The 16880-nt window shown below is 39.7% G+C and overlaps 1 protein-coding gene across 3 annotated transcripts in view; it reads left to right on the top strand.

The window, feature by feature from the left end:
* DNAH9 (dynein axonemal heavy chain 9) overlaps nt 1-16880 on the top strand; it is a 377141-nt gene that overhangs the window by 100374 nt on the left and 259887 nt on the right. For all 3 annotated transcript variants that reach the window (XM_063799007.1, XM_016932363.4, XM_063799008.1), the window contains 4 exons: nt 3366-3518; nt 4758-4883; nt 7859-8098; nt 8683-8843. In XM_063799007.1, coding sequence (XP_063655077.1) covers nt 3366-3518; nt 4758-4883; nt 7859-8098; nt 8683-8843 — 680 coding nt within the window. The remainder of the gene's footprint in view (nt 1-3365; nt 3519-4757; nt 4884-7858; nt 8099-8682; nt 8844-16880) is intronic.

Here is a 16880-nt window from a genome sequence, read left to right as displayed (position 1 = left end):
ACAGAGCCAAAGGATGAAAACATGCATAAGTTGTTTTGTCTTTGACCTACCCTTTCTAACTTAGTGAAATTAGGTTTTGATTTGTTGATAAGAAGCAAGTACTAAAGAGAGATTATCCCTGATAGTTATAGCACTTCTTTTTTTCCTATAGATGAAAATATTTCCAAAGTAGTCCAGGTGTGGTGGTGTTGAAATATTTATTATTAATGCATTAGCATTCTGTATTATAACTGTATTTTTATTCATTCTGTGTTCAGATCACTGCCAGATTTTTTTATATCTCATTCTTTTTAAAAATTAATTAATTTTTTTTTAAGGTTGGATCTTGCTCTGTCACCCAGGCTGGAGTGCAGTGGCATGATCATAGCTCACTGCAGCCTCAAACTCTTGTGCTCAAGCGGTCCTCCCACCTCAGGCTCCAGAGTAGCTGGAACTACAGGCATGAGCCACCACACCCAGCTAATTTTTAAAAATTCTTTGTAGAGACGGGGTCTTGCTGATTTTGAACTCCTGGCTTCAAGTGATCCTCCCGTCTTGGCCTCCCACAGTGTTGGGATTATAGGCATGAGCCACCAGAATAGGCCTCATTCTTAAATATTTATTTTGATTCATTTCTTATTTGAGTACATTTTTGAGTATTCCCCACACCCTAAGAGGTGAAGCATGGTGGAATACATCCTAATTCCTTCTATATCTGTGACTCTGTCATTTCACATGTGAGCAAGTGAATGGTTAGGGTTAGAATTCATGAGTCACAGTGATCACCTCTCAATCCATGCAGATATCACTCTGCTGTTTGTTGTTACAAAGAAGTCATCTGAGGCCTGCCTGCTTTAAAAAAAATTTCTAGATAGCCTAATTTCTTTCTATCTAGGTCCCTATAGAGAATAAAATTTAAATTAATTTCTAAAAATTTGTATGCTTATATACTTGTTTTGTTAATTTATCCCTAAAACATGATGAGATTTTGTCCTATCTGAAAACGAGTGCTTTTATGATCTTGAAAAAGTCTTCTTCTAGCATGTTTTTAAATAATACATCTATCCCATTTATCTGTATATTTTTTCATTCAGGTTTATCATACTTCCGTAAGCTGAGATTCCACTTTATACATGCTATATACATTACCTTCTCTTTCATCATATTTTAACTCTTAGTCCTCTTCCTTGGCATTTATCAGTAAGTTTCTCAAGCTCTTCCACGATATTTAATTTTTTGTGTCAATTCTGCACTTTAGTGTTGCTAATACTGCTATACACTGTACTCTGTCATTGTTAGTCTCCTTACTTTCTCTACCTCTGCCAACTCATCTTTCACCACGTTTTATAGACTTCATGTTTCAATGTAATTGAAAGAAAAACAAGGTGATGGTTCCCAAATTGATTTGTTTCCATTATTAAAGGTTTAAAAAATGTTATATACAATTTTATGTAAAGTTATATATAATTATGTATAAAGGTTAAAAAAATTATATATAAAATTATATATAATGTTACTTTATAGCATATATAGTATATATACCTATATAAAATTTAGCTATATATAATATATAATTATATATTAGTATTATATTAATAATATATTATTATATTAATAATAACTAATAATATTATATTATTATAATAATATATTAATTATATTATTATAATAATATATTAATTTATTATTATAATAATATATTAATTATATTATTATAATAATATATTAATATATTATTATAATAATATATTAATTATATTATATTATAATAGTATATTATATTATATTAATATAATAATATAAATAATATTATATTATAATAATATATTAATTATATTATTATATTAATATAATAATATAATATATTATTATAATAATATATTATTAATATAGCAATATATTATATATTAATATATAATAAGTATATAATATATATTAATAATTATTATATATTAGATTAGATAGAAAATAATAATATTATATTAATATTCTATATTATACATACTAATTATATATTATATATAAAATAACATAGATACATTATATATTTTATATATATATGCTCTTCTTTGCCCTCTTGAGTCCTGTTTTCTCCTTTTAAATTTTGGGATATTTTCATAGGTTCTATATTGTTGTTATTTTTAATTTGCATTTGTTTTTCAATAAAGAAAGGTCTATCTTGGTATTTGTACCCAAATCAGTGTGGGTGGTGTTTCCATGGGTACCTTCACAGTTTACCTAAACACTCTTAGATTTGTCCTCTCATCTCATAAGCTGGAGAGCTGGTTGTTCTAAATTTAGCATTAAAAGTCAGGATACCAGCAGCTGGAGGGCCCTTTGTAATTATTCAAGAAGCTCTACCAGGGGGCAGGTTCTGTTTATTCTTTTTCCTTCAGTCTGCCATTTTCTTCACCTCAGGACCACAACATAGCTCTGTCCAGCATCCCTCGTAGCACTACAGGCCCAGGCAATCACTGTAGAGGACCTCTACTCCTCAGATGCCATGGCTGGGAGCAGCCCTGCACAGCCAGACTTTATGCTTGCCATGAGCATGCCTGCACTGCTTGGAACCCTTCTGATGTGTGTTTGTTGAACTGAAGAGGTTTCAAGAATGGGGTGGCTATGGCCGGGTGTGGTGGCTCACACCTGTAATCCCAGCACTTTGGGAGGCCAAGGTGGGCGGATCACGAGATCAGGAGTTCAAGACCATCCTGACTAACATGGTGAAACCTCATCTCTACTAAAAATACAAAAATTAGCCGGGCATGGTGGCACACGCCTGTAATCTCAGCTACTCAGGAGGCTGAGGCAGGAGAATCGCTTGAACCTGGGAGGTGGAGGTTGCAGTGAGCCAAGATTGCGCCACTGCACTCCAGCCTGGGCGACAGAGCCAGACTCCGTCTCAAAAAATAAAAATAAAAAAAGAATGGGGTGGCTTCTTCCACAGGCCACTGCCGCCACCACTGTTGACTCACCAGATTCAATGTATGTTAGCATTCTTCTACTAGATGGTCCTTTGCTCATGTCCTGTACCATGGTAGTGTTTTCTTAGGAAGAAGGTTTACAACTTGACCATCATATTTTTCTCCAATCTAGTCCTATCTATAGTAGACCAATCCAAATTTACTCAAACCATTGTGACTTAGTTGGTTTATAGCTAGTGCACGACTCTCACTAGTTTTATTCAGTCTTCCTTTGGCCACTTCTACGGATTCATTTTATTCCTGTCCTCACATCAGCGTTGTTCCCACAAACTTCCTTCTAAATGCTTGGTATCCACCACTCTGTCTTTCACAATGATTGCCACATGGTAGGCCTCTAAACAATTCTAATAAGCAGCTTCCCGAACATGTTTTATGATCCTTTGGCCTGGTTTCCCTTCATAGGTTCAACGTCATCTTTCCAAACTCTTTGACAACATGGCCAAGATGCGATTCCAGCTAGATGCCAGTGGGGAACCAACCAAGACAAGCCTCGGCATGTACAGCAAAGAAGAAGAGTATGTGGCTTTCAGTGAGCCCTGTGACTGCAGCGGGCAGGTAACACAATAGCCGTTTCCCCTCCTTCTGCTTTTCTCTCACAAATGCCTTCATTCAAATATGATCAGCATCAACTCTAGGAGGGCCTTTCTGACCTTGGTCCAGAGCTGCTGTCCATGCCCTCCAAGAGCCAGCTTCTTTGACTTGAACTGATGTTGGAGCAGCAGCTGGCACCCTGCTTTCCTCTTTCAGGGAAGGACACATGTCAACATTCATATCTTTTCCTTAACCAAAGACCTGTGCAGAGGGAAATAAAATGCACATAAACAGCTACCCAAGTCAATGAGAAAAGGATTTTAAAATGATTAGCGGCACCAGGAGACGTCAACATGGCAACCCCTGGAGCATCCTCTGGGGGAATCTGGAACACTGACACCCTCCCTGGGAGAAAAATGTCCTTTTGTGAAACCAGCTGCTTTCCTGAGATGTCCCCTCTCTGCACAAATGTGCCTTAGTGTCACTTCCTCCCACAGCCTTCCCCTTGGAGAACCAACTACCACCGTGCTCCAGGAACTGCCTCCTCCAAATCTCCATGTCCAATGCAAGGGACACAAACCATGGGACCATTTACCCCTTAAGCCTCCTTCCCATCCATTAGCACCACCGATAAAGTATAAGCCTTTCTTTATTTATTTATCGTCCGAAATGATCCAGCAAAGCATTGCCCCTGGGGATTCTCATCTAGTGCCAAACAACAGCTGGGGTAAGGATATTTTACAGGGTTCCACCCTTATCACCTATATCTAAGGAAGCAATTCTAGTGCCAGAAAATAATCACTTCTCAGTTATATGAGGGTGGCCCTGGGGTTTCATTCACAATACGTTCTTTCTGTAGACCCAGAAAGCATTGAGCTGGGGAATACAATCCTGGTTTGCGCTTCATACTCAGAGTGGACAAGGTCATGAGAAGCCACTGATTTATTTACACCCAGCTCGACCCAGATTTCTATTTCCTTGTATGACCTCTGGGTGACAGCCCCCACCCCCTTAACCTGCTACTCTGTCCTGCATATTCCAAATGCACACATCAGCCTGCTGTTAATTAAGTCTGGGTCTCACTTATCACCATCCCGGATTACGTAAACAGCACATCTCTCTGCACCTTCTGGCAGCCACTTGGGACTGTATACAATGTGTGGGCTCCCTTTCCTTCACTCCCTCAGACTGAGTGGAAGAAAATATGTAGGACTAACCAAAACTTCTCAGGCACCCAGTGTCTAACCTGAGTTGTTCTTTCAGGTAGAAATATGGCTGAACCATGTCCTTGGTCACATGAAGGCCACTGTGAGGCATGAGATGACAGAAGGTGTAACTGCCTATGAAGAAAAGCCGAGGGAGCAGTGGCTTTTTGACTACCCAGCTCAGGTATTCTCCTAATGGGATCCCCATCCTCCATGGATGGGGCTGTCTGCCTCCGCAGCCTCCCCCAGCCTTCAGCAGCTGGTAGATATCAGGCTGGCTGCATGCTTCACAGCCAGGGAGGCTTGAATCCCAGACCACTGTGAGGGGTCAGCAGGTGGGAGCAGGGGGATTAACAATAATGACCTAAGTCAACCCTGACCTTGGGAAATCAAGGGTGATCTCTTTTTGCCCTCATTGGCTACAGAAGGGAGAAAATGTCAACAGTTCAACTCTTTGAGCCAGCCTACTTTCTATGTGCCAAGCTCTGTGCTGAGCACAGGACACACCAGTAGGGAACAAGACAATGACACCTGTCTTGCTGGAGTTTACAGACTCATGTGGAACTGAACGGCTGACACATATGACTGGTGTTTTGTTGTTGTTGTTGTTTTGTTTTGTTTTTTGTTTGTTTGTTTAAGACGGGGTGTTGCTCTGTCGCCCAGGCTGAAGTGCAGTGCCACGATGTCGGCTCACTGCAACCTCCACCTCCCAAGTTCAAGCCACTCTCCTGCCTCAGCCTCCCAGGTAGCTGTGACTACAGGCATGCACCACCAGGGCTGGCTAATTTTTTTTTGTATTTTTGGTAGAGATGGGGTTTCACCATGCTGGCCAGGCTGGTCTCAAACTCCTGAACTCAAGTGATCCGCCCACCTCGGCCTCCCAAAGTGCTGGGATTACAGACGTGAGCCTCTGCGCCCGGCCATGACAGGTGTTTTAATAGGGGAGGCTCAGGGTACTCTGGGAGCATACAGATAGTTCATGAGGTCTGGGGACACGCCCCTGAGCATATGATATGAAAGCTGAGATGTGAAGCAGGAGTTAGCAAGCTAAAAATGGGAGCAAAGAGCAACCAAGTAGGAGGAAGAGCCCAGGCTCAGAAGACAGGGTGAGCAGGTGTGTCTGAGCCAGAGTAAGCGGAGGAGGAGCAAAGGCTGCAGGTGGATTCTGGAAGCCAGTTTCTGTAGACCATGTGGGAGAGTCTGACTTGATTCTGAGATAGAGTGGAATTCCTTATAGGTTTCTCAGAAGCGTAATAAGAGAGAAGCCAGACCTAACAAGAAATGTTTAAAGTAACTCTGGCTACAGTAGGCCACTCCTCCTTCCCTCAGTTAACAGTATAGTAGTAGTGTTGCTCTGTTTGGGGGTTGCAGACATTTAGTAGTCATCAAAGCCATAGAGTAGATAAGATTGCCCTTGCAAAGTATGTAGAATGAGAAGAAAGTGCAGAACAAATTCTTGAGCATCATTCAGAGCCAGAGGAGGAGGAAGGAGGAACCAGTAAAGCAGAATAAGAAATGGTCTTTTGGGAGCAGAAGGAAAACCGGGAAACAGTAATCATGGAAACCAAGCAAGAAACTGTTGGTAGCAGGTAAGAGGTAGGAAATGTGAAACCCTTCTAAGAGATGAAGCAAAATAAAGAGGATGAAGAAGGTTCATGGAAAAACTTGGTGAGGCCATTTCAGGGGAGTGGTAGGGAAGGGGCCACATTGCAGGGGCTGAGGAGTGGGAAAAGGTAGAAAGTATTCACAGTGGCTGGGCGTGATGGCTCACGCCTGTAATCCCAGCACTTTGGGAGGCCGAGGTGGGTGGATCACGAGGTCAGGAGATCGAGACCATCCTGCCTAACATGGTGAAACCCCGTCTCTACTAAAAAATACAAAAAATTAGCCAGGCGTGGTGGTGGGCACCTGTAGTCCCAGCTACTCAGGACGCTGAGGCAGGAGAATGGCGTGAACCCGGGAGGCGGAGCTTGCAGTAAGCTGAGATCGTGCCACTGCACTCCAGCCTGGGTGACAGAGCGAGACTCTGTCTCAAAAAAAAAAAAAGAAAAAAAAAAGAAAAGAAAAGAAAAGAAAGTATTCACAGTGAATGTGTGTGAATAGCAGGGAGAAACTTGGCTATGAAGAAGAGAGGAGAAAGGAGTCCACACTGCAGACAAGAAGAGGTGTTTATTAACAGTAGGATTGGAACATCCTCTCAAGTTATCCCAGTAAGGCTGCCAATGAGGGGGAGCTTCTTTAATAAAATCTAATGGGACATAAACTCAAAGGGAAAAATGGACGAACAGAAATGGTGCTGTTTACTACGATGAGTTTCTCCATTTCACAAAGGGAGTAAATCCCATCAGGCTTCCTTGTTTACCTGTATCAGAATTTTGAGACAAGAGAATGTGTTGCCTCCTCCTATTGCAGTAAATGTCATCTAGAGTGGTGTCCCCCAAACCAAATGATACTACAGATGAGCAATGGATCTAAATTCCCCACCATGAGTAATCAAAGTTATGCATGTTCCATACAAAGCTTTCCAGCAAATAGAAGAAATATGTATTTCAATTGCTTTTTCTATTTATTTATTTTTAATCTCTGAAAATGCAATTCATATTAACCACAATTGAATTTCAATATCTCTCATCTTGGCACTTAAAAATAGGCACTTTAAGGTTTTAAAATATCTTTAAAATGTAGTGAAAGTATGGTAGAAGCGCAAATGTGTGCCATAGATGATCAGCAGTGGCTCACTAAATTAGGTTGTCAGACCACAGAGGAGCAGAAGACTGGGTGTCATTGGGATGGTTGGCCAACATATTGTCATCTTCCCAAGCTTGGGAAAGTTGCTACCTTTGGGAAGTAAAAGACTGAATCATCCACGTCACAATTTCTAGAAGGCACCGGCCTTGATCAGAGTCAATCTTGGGTTCTTCTCAACCGAATGATACATTTTTTCGGGAGCAGAAAGTGCTTTTCCCACCTGTACCGCAACAACTTCACACCTTCAAGGGTTTAGAGCATATGGTTCACTTAGTCAGTGCTGGTGGAAGAGGGAGGGATGGGGCTCATGTCACCCACACAATTACATCCTGAGCCCTTGCTGTGTGATGAGTGGGTTGGTTGGAAACAGCCCATGGTAACAGCTTTACTAGGCAACTCTTGCTGCCACAGGTGGCCCTGACCTGTACTCAGATCTGGTGGACAACAGAAGTGGGCATGGCATTTGCCAGGCTGGAGGAAGGCTATGAGAGTGCCATGAAGGACTATTATAAGAAGCAAGTGTCCCAGCTCAAAACCCTTATCACCATGCTGATTGGCCAGCTCTCCAAGGGAGACCGGCAGAAGATTATGACTATATGCACCATCGATGTGCATGCCCGGGATGTGGTAGCCAAGATGATTGCTCAGAAGGTGGGTCCCAAACATCCAGGGATGCCCACTTTTGTGTACAGCTACACTGAGAACAGCACATACAGCCAAAATATGGGGGCCCCAGGGTCTGTGCAGCACTGACCAGACAGCTGGGGGAGGATCACAGTGGCTGCTCCTACTTTTTTTTTTTTTTTTTTTTGAGATTGAGTTTCGCTCTTGTTGCCCAGGCTGGAGTGCAATGGCACAATCTCGGCTCACCGCAACCTCCGCCTCTCGGGTTCAAGTGATTCTCCTGCCTCAGCCTCCCAAGTAGCTGGGATTACAGGCATGTACCACCACCCCCAGCTAACTTTGTATTTTTAGTAGAGACGGGGTTTCTCCATGTTGGTCAGGCTGGTCTCAAACTCCTGACCTCGGGTGATCCGCCTGCCTTGGCCTCCCAAAGTGCTGGGATAGAGCCCTGTAATCAGAGCAGCTTGTGCTTTCTATGCTGTGGTGGCCACAGCATGCTGCACACTTTAGCAGCAGTCAACAGCCAAGGCATCAGACCCCTATGTGTCTTGTGGCCAAGGGACTACCTGCTGCCTATGATTCACCCACCTACTCTACCACTCTCTCTTTAGGTAGACAATGCCCAGGCTTTCCTCTGGCTGTCTCAGCTGCGCCATCGTTGGGATGACGAGGTCAAACACTGCTTTGCCAACATCTGTGATGCCCAGTTTTTGTATTCCTATGAGTACCTGGGAAACACACCTCGCTTGGTGATCACACCTTTGACTGACAGGTGAGCACTGGTGTCAACCACTGACAGCCTTACTGCTGTCTGGTTCAGGCCAGCTAGTGGGCATCTAGGGTCAAAGTCCCTGTCACTTGCTATTTGTCCATAGAGCTACAGGGAAAGGGCCTGACTCAACACAGACTGTTTAAAGTGAAACTGAAAGGATGTAGGGCAGAGCCTTTCTTGGAACAAATCCCAGAGCAAATCAATGAGCCGTGACTTTCTGAGGAATTACTAAATGGTCATACACACCTGAGTTCTAACACCAGCCCTAACACATACCAGCTGTTTGATTATGAAAAACATTGACCTAAGTTTTGGTTTCCTCATCTGTGAAATGGAAGTGGTAACTCACAACTTCCATGATTATTGTAAGGATTAAAGACAGTAACATTGGGAGGGAGAGTAGGAGGGTGATGAAGAGAGGTAGGTTAACAGATACAAACATACAATTAGATAAAAGTATAAATTCTGTCATTCAACAGCAGAATAGCATGACTATAGCTAGCAACAGTGTATCGTATATTTCATAGTAGCTAGAAGAGAGAACTTCAGTTATTCCCAATACATAAAAATGATAAATACTCAAGATGATGGATAACTCAAATACCCTGACTTGATCATTACATTCTATGCATGTAATAAAATATCACATATACCCCATAAATATGTCAAATATGTATCAATTTAAAAAGCATACTGGTAACCCCCTCACCTCCATTTACAAAACACAAAGAGGTATTTCTCTCTATATTCATTAAAGCTAAGAAATATACCATGGAATGTTATACTGCACAAAGATTATAATTTCTAAAACGATTCTCTTGAAAATGTCATGGTGCAATTTAATGAAGAACTCTTAAGTACGTGAATAATGTATTTTGCTTTCCAGGCATATTTATAAAAATAAATATGGTTCATTAAAACAAGCACATAAAAAAGACAGTAATACTCCTAAGGAGGTTAGTATGTAAGTGCTCAGTAATCGATCCCTATTATTATTTTCTTGTCAATCAATTGATCAATTAACTGGCACATTTATTCAGTACCTCTTACCTGGGAATGCAAAGAAATAAGCAAGGTAGTTCCAACCATTTAGGAGCTTGCATGTTTTTTTAGAAAGACAGTATTTCCATCACTTATATTAATTCACACATGAATGAATTCACGCCAGACACCGAACAAGTCACTGGGAATACTAAGATGACTAAAACATTTTCTGCCCTTAAACTCCAATTCTAATGAGGGAAATAAGACATATGTAGATAAAAATTTAAATATCACCAAGGGGAAAAGTACAAGGCCATAGTATAAAATAAGGTACGAGACCATATGCAACAAATTTCCAAGCAGGTGACTCAGCAGAAAGCCCTTTGAGCACAGAGGGCCCCACTCACAGTAGAAGGAAAAGAACTGGAAAGGCTTCAGGGAAGAGATGGTATTTGACCTGGAGCTTGAAGGATGTATTGGATTCCAGTAGGATTTAAATAGGTTATGAGATTACTGTCGAGGTGTCCATGAAATTGTATAGAAATCTGTTCACACGTAACTTTTTTCTATTAAGAGGATATACAGCATTCATTAATTGTTAAAATGCTATGCATCCCCAAAAGTTAAGGAGTTACTGATAAACATTGCTGGAAAATGGCATATTGGTGGCAAAGTCACAGACATGGGAAAACTCAAGATATGTTCCTGGAAGAGGGAGTTCAGACTTTGGGGGAGGTAGTCAGCCATAAAGGAGTCAGAATATAGAGTATGAAGAATATATTCTTTATCCAGTAAGTAGTGATAAACTATTGAGAAATTTCATCAGTGTGTGAAATCTGTACTTTATGAAGATTCATCTGACAGCACAACACAGGTAAAGGACAGTGAGGGCAGAACAATAAGTCATGATGCATGGGAGAAATGATATTTTAATTCCGCTGAGATTTCTGTAAATTCTGCTGGGAGTTCATACCCTTGCCTTGTAATTCCACTGAACATTAAACCTCCTCTTCCCCAAAAGGAATTGTATGTCTGAATAACTGGTTCACTGAGATGAATGACTTGTAGGTAATGAAGAGATTGTCAGAAATTGTGAGTTACAGTTAAAATGACCAGATAGAATCTGTGCTATTTTTTGACGTTTCTATTTTCCTGTTCTCAGTGATATCACTTGTATTTTAGTCAAATCCTCAAATATATTTCCAAGTATTTGATAAATATTTCCAATTCAGTTAAATTGCAGTCACTGTGTTCATGGAATGAATAGGACTTGGAAAATCCAAAGTAAGTACTTGAAAATCCCAGCACGATTCATAGCTCAGCACCTCATAGCTGAAGCATAATGGTCAAGATGATTCCTCTGCTTTTTCATTTCTTTAATTCATTTTCCTCCCCAGTCTGGAAGGGGAGAGGAGAGTCCGACTCGAACTGCTTCCCTCTTACTCTGTATCTCTCTTTTTTGTGATATCCCTTAGAGGGCACATCACTGTCTCCAGTGGCTCCCCACTCTGCATGGACCAAAATGTGAACTCTGCATGGGACTTGGTAGTTCCCATCAGCCACCCTGATGACTCACTCCCTACACTCCAACTACATGGCCTCCTTTCTGTTCCTTGATCACCTGGAGTTCATTCCACCTCAGCACCTGCACAGACATGCTTCCCTCTGCCTGCAATGCCATTCTCAAGGCCGTCTGTTCCACTGGTAACTTCTCATGCTTTTGTTCTACTCTCTGTCCTCAGAGGCCTTCCCTGACCACTGTTTCTAAAAGGCAGCCTCTCCCACCACACACACACACACACACACACACACACAGAGAGAGAGAGAGAGAGAGAGAAGAGAGAGAGAGAGAGCAGGTAACCCTGACAGAGCCTCTGTTGATCTTAATGTTTCCCCCATTCTGAAATGGCCTGGCTTGCCTCCTTCTTGTTGGCATTCCCCTTTGGAATGTAAACCTCTAGCAATCAAGAACCTTTGTCTATCGTGTTTGCTGTTATGTCCCCAGCCCCTAGTAAGTGTTGAATTAATAATCATCAAATGAATGAATGACATTTAAATATTGAGGACCCAGATCATAAGATTAGACAGAATCAAGCAAGGGAAGTTGACTTAGGGGCAAGGTCTGTCCAGGACTCTGTCTGTGTGTCTGTGTCTTGGCTCCCAGTGAAGAAGAAACAGCTACTCTGTGTTTTGCTCTTAGCTGGGAATCCATCTTCCTCCCTACCTCAGCTTAAGACAAATGCAAATAGCACCTCTGCAGAGGGAGCTGTCGATCTCTCTGTAGCTAGATGGTAAAGGAAGTAGCAACTGGAGTTGGGGGTGGGGGGCGTGGAGTCTTAACAGGTGTTACTTGGGCCGATTAGTTGGAGGAGTTCATCCTGTCTGGGTTAAAGGAAAAGTGGTTCCCACCTTTTCATTCAGACTAGACTCCTCTAGTATCTGTCTTTAGGGCCATTCTCAGTCATTAGCAGGAAGGAGGTCCTGTACAGTCAGTCTTCCCTACTGCAGTGAAGTCTGCCTATCTTGGAATATAAGCTAATAGTTTGGGAGTTTATACCACTTGGGACAGAATAATGAAGCCATTATGTATTTGGGCAATTTGATAAATCTATCCCCCGCTCTAGACTGTATGTTCCGAGATAACATTGACCTTCATTTCTTCTCTACTCCCAGGACCTAGCACTGTGTCTAGCACACAATGGGCACTCAAGAAATACTCCTTGAGTGAATGCAATGAAATGATTCCTGAGCCTCTAGATAGGGATGTGCCTGGCCTTCAGAATATTTCCATCCTTTCCACCAACATATCAGACATTATCATTCCAAGTGATAAAAAGTACAAGATTTGTCTTTTCCCTGGGCCTTCACACTTGCCCAGGAATTGAAGATAATTACCTCTTTTGGATTTAGAGGTCTCTAGTATACTAGTGCTGAATACCTTATAGAGGGAAAGGGTAGAGTTTCGACAATGCATTATTTCTGAAATAGAGATTTATGGCCTCTACTGTGAAATGATGCAAATAAGAACTTGAAAGGAAGGTTAGCTAAAATAATGGTGAATACTATACAGACCTTCACCTTGTTTGCGCATTAGTTGCTTTTCTGACAAAGTAGTATGTAGCTGAATATTTATATGGCAAATTCCATTTTCTCATTGACTTCCATTATTATCTCAAGAAATGTTTTTTGCACAGAAGAAAATTGGCCTCAACATAGAAAATCACATTTTAAAAAGCATTCAGCTTTTACTGGTGTGTAGCCTAAGTACATTTAATTCTCTCCTGCCCGAAGAATTAATCAAATGGACAATTGATCCATACAACCTTTGCACATTCATTAAAAGCACACCCATTTTACAGTACATCCAAATGATTATGCCTGTTTCTTTGGAATTTCCCACTGCCTGGATGGGACTTGAATATATAAATAGGTGCGATGGTTCAGCCCTTGTCACAGGATTTCGGCACCACACTAAGTTGAAGAACTAAATGGAAATGTTTTTTCAGGCTGAACAAAAGCAATTCTCATAAGTCGTTTCTCGACCTTTGGATGATCTCCTCCTGCTTTGCTCCCCTTCCTTCACCTTCACACACAAATGCACCTTTCTGCCCTGTGCTGTGTTAAGTACTGTTTTAATCAACTGCTTATCAATGTTGAGTACCCCTTAATTTCTCAGGAACTTCTGCAAGTAGGTGAAATATAATTGATGCAAGAGTCTTTCAAGGTGATTTTCTGGGCAAGGACACAGCTAGCAAAAGTCGTATGCTTTCTCTTTAAGTTTTTCTCTCATGTTTTTGCTGGAGAAAATTTGGAAAGCTTAGTATTCTGTACAAAAGAAAATAAAAGTCACCCATAGATAGCCATTGTTAATATGTAGTTTGTTTCATTCTACATGTAGAATGTTGAAAAATGAAACTGAGATCATATCTTATATATAAAACTTCATAGATTGCTTGTTTTATTTAACATTATATTACGTATATTCTCTAAATATTTTTCTAAAACACTCTAATGGCTGAATTATAGTCTATTTATAAGTATCCCATAATTTATGTAACATAACCATATTATGGGTTATTTAAGTTACATCTAAGCTTTCACTATTAAAAATAAAGCTGTATGAACTCACTTATATGTACAATTTTAAGCAAAAATTTTGTATTTTTCCTTAGGATAGATTCCAAGAAGCAGAATAATTAGATGACACATACTTTCAAATTGTTCGTGAAAAACTGTTATTCCTACTCTCACTCGTAGTTTATTAAAGTATTAATTGCACAACACCCTGACTAGCATTAAGTATTACTGTTACTTTATTACTTTTATTATTCAAAATTGTATCGTTTGGATTTGGATGTCATTAATTGCTCATAGGTTGAACATTTTTATGTGTTTATTAGCTATTAGATTTTCTTCTCCTGTTAATTATTTACTACTGTTATTGCCCATTTTTCTCTGGGATATTCTTTTATCACTTCTGTGGTTAGAAAATCCATGTTTATTTTAAGATCAATTTAATATTGCACTATATTTCATTCTAGCCTAGTTTATTTTAATTTTTCCTTTAACCTGTTTTAATCATTTAGGAAATCTTTTGATTACTGAGTAAAGTGAGTCAAAACATTTTTGTGAAAACATTTTCAGTTACCAGTGATAGAAGTGGCCGAAAAAAGACTTATCTCACACATCTGGAAAATGAGTCCAGCTTGCTGCAGTAATAACCAGCTCTGGGACCTAAACTAGGAGATATCAGGGTTTAAACTCTCTCATATATCATGACTTTGCTTCTTCTGAATGTTGACTTATTTCTTGCACAGGCTGGAAAGATGGTCTCTATGCCTATGCCTTTATAACTTCTGACTCAGAAGGAAGATAGACCCTCTCTTCCCTGGCAGGTATAGCAAATTCCTTGAGGGAGGTCTCTGATTGGTCCTATTTGGATCATGTGCCCATCTCTGAGCCAGTCGCTGCAGCCAATGAGATTGAGTGTTTTGCCCATCCTGAGCCTCGTCCCCCAGCCCCAAGGATAGGAAAGGTATGATTGACAGCCCATCAGAATACAAGCTGTGGAGGAGAGATGGCTCTCCAAAGGGTGATATTCTGGGCAAAGAAATCCCACAGGAATGACAGTGGGGAGTATATAATGTTATTTCTTTTGTTTTCAAAGTGACTAGTGGGCTTAATGTTTTTTGGTGAGTAATCAGTTCTTCTTAATGATTTATGATCTTTGCTCTACCATATTTGAAGTTCTAAGTTCATCAGTCTACCTCAAAACTATGTATTCTGTTCCATCAGTCTATCAGTCCCTCTCTGTGCCACAGTATTTAAAGATGTTTGCTTTATCCTGAGTTGTAATATTTGTAGGGTAAAGCTCTGCATCATCTACCTTCATTTCCACTTTCTTTTTTTTAGCACTTCTGTTTCTTCTTTCAAATGACAAATTCAAAAATATAAACCACTGGGGTTTTTTATTGGTGTGCCTTAATACTTTCAACTTCATTTGGAAGAAACAGCCATCTTTATAATATGTGGTATATTTCTGTTTATTCATATGTGCAATCATGTTTTTTGGAAAAGTTTATCTTTATATTTTGGTTATTTCTTAATGTGATCTCTGGGTCTTTTTAAAGTTGTCGTTGCTATAGAAGATTTTGTTTTTATTATATATATTTGTATATATATACACATTTGTATATATTTATATATAAATATATATATTTATATATATGCTTGTTAGCCATTCATGCATCTTCTGTAGTGTAATAATTGCCCATATCTTTTGCCTATTGTTTGGTCTGTCTTCTTATTATTGAGTTTGAGAATTCTTTGTATATTCTGGATATGTTGCAAATGTGTTTGCAGATATTTTGTCCCAGTCTGTTGCTCATTTTTTTTTTCTTAAAAAGCTTTAAGAAAAAAAAAATGAGTTATTTAAAAAAAAAAACTTTTATTTTAGGTTTTGGGGTACCTGTAAATATTTGTTACAGAGGTAAACTCATGTCATGGGGGTTCGTGGTACAGATTATTTCAACACCCAGGTATTAAGTCCAGTGCCCATTAGTTATCTTTTCTGCTCCTCTCCTTCCCTCACCCACCCCACCAAGTAGACCCTAGTATCTGTTGTTTCCTTCTTTGTGTTAATAAATTCTTATCATTTAGCTCCCACTTATAAGTGCAAACGTGTGGTATTTGGTTTTCTGTTCCTGCATTAGTTTGCTAAGGATAATAGACTCCAACTCCATCCATGTTCCTGCAAAAGACATGATCTCTTTCTTTTTTATGGCTGCATAGTATTCGGTGGTGTATACGTACCGTATTTTCTTTATCAAATCTGTCATTAATGGGCATTTAGGTTGATTCTCTGTCTTTGCTTTGTGAATAGTGCTGCAATGATCATATGCATGCATGTGTCTTTATGGTAGAATGATTTATATTCCTCTGGGTATATACCCAGTAATGGGATGGCTGGGTCAAATGGTAGTCCTGCTTTTAGCTCTTTGGGGAATCATCATACTGCTTTCCACAATGTTTGAGCTAATTTACACTCCCACCAAGAGTGTATAAGTGTTCCCTTTTCTCCTCAACCTTACCAGGTTAATGGTGTCTTTTGAAGTGCAAACGTTTTGAATTTTGATGAGGTTCAACTTATGAATTTTTATTTTATGGAACATGCATTTGGTGTTTTATTTAAGAAATCTTTGCCTAACTTCATTTTATCTTTAACTTTCTTTTCACTTGTGTACAGGAGAAAAAATGATTTTTGTACAATATATTTATCTTCCATTCTACTCATTTACTACCCTGTATTACAAATTCTAAAAGTTTTACTCTTGATTTTCTTGGGTTTTCTAAATCACTCCTAGAATTTCTAATCATATTTGAGACAGACAAATAATGAGAAGAGTAATTATAACTACTCAAGTTTAGTTACTAGGCATGCTATAATTTTTGCTAGAGAGATGATATGGGTAGCGTTGCTCTCAGTTCTGTCACATTTTGAGAAAGACATTTACCAATTAGCATAGGCAAAGAAAAAGATGAGCACTGGATGGT

This window comes from Pan troglodytes, chromosome 19, assembly GCF_028858775.2.
Source record: "Pan troglodytes isolate AG18354 chromosome 19, NHGRI_mPanTro3-v2.0_pri, whole genome shotgun sequence".
NCBI lineage: Eukaryota > Metazoa > Chordata > Mammalia > Primates > Hominidae > Pan > Pan troglodytes.
Note: the sequence above shows the minus strand (reverse complement) of the source record. Positions and strands in the feature narration are given on the sequence as shown.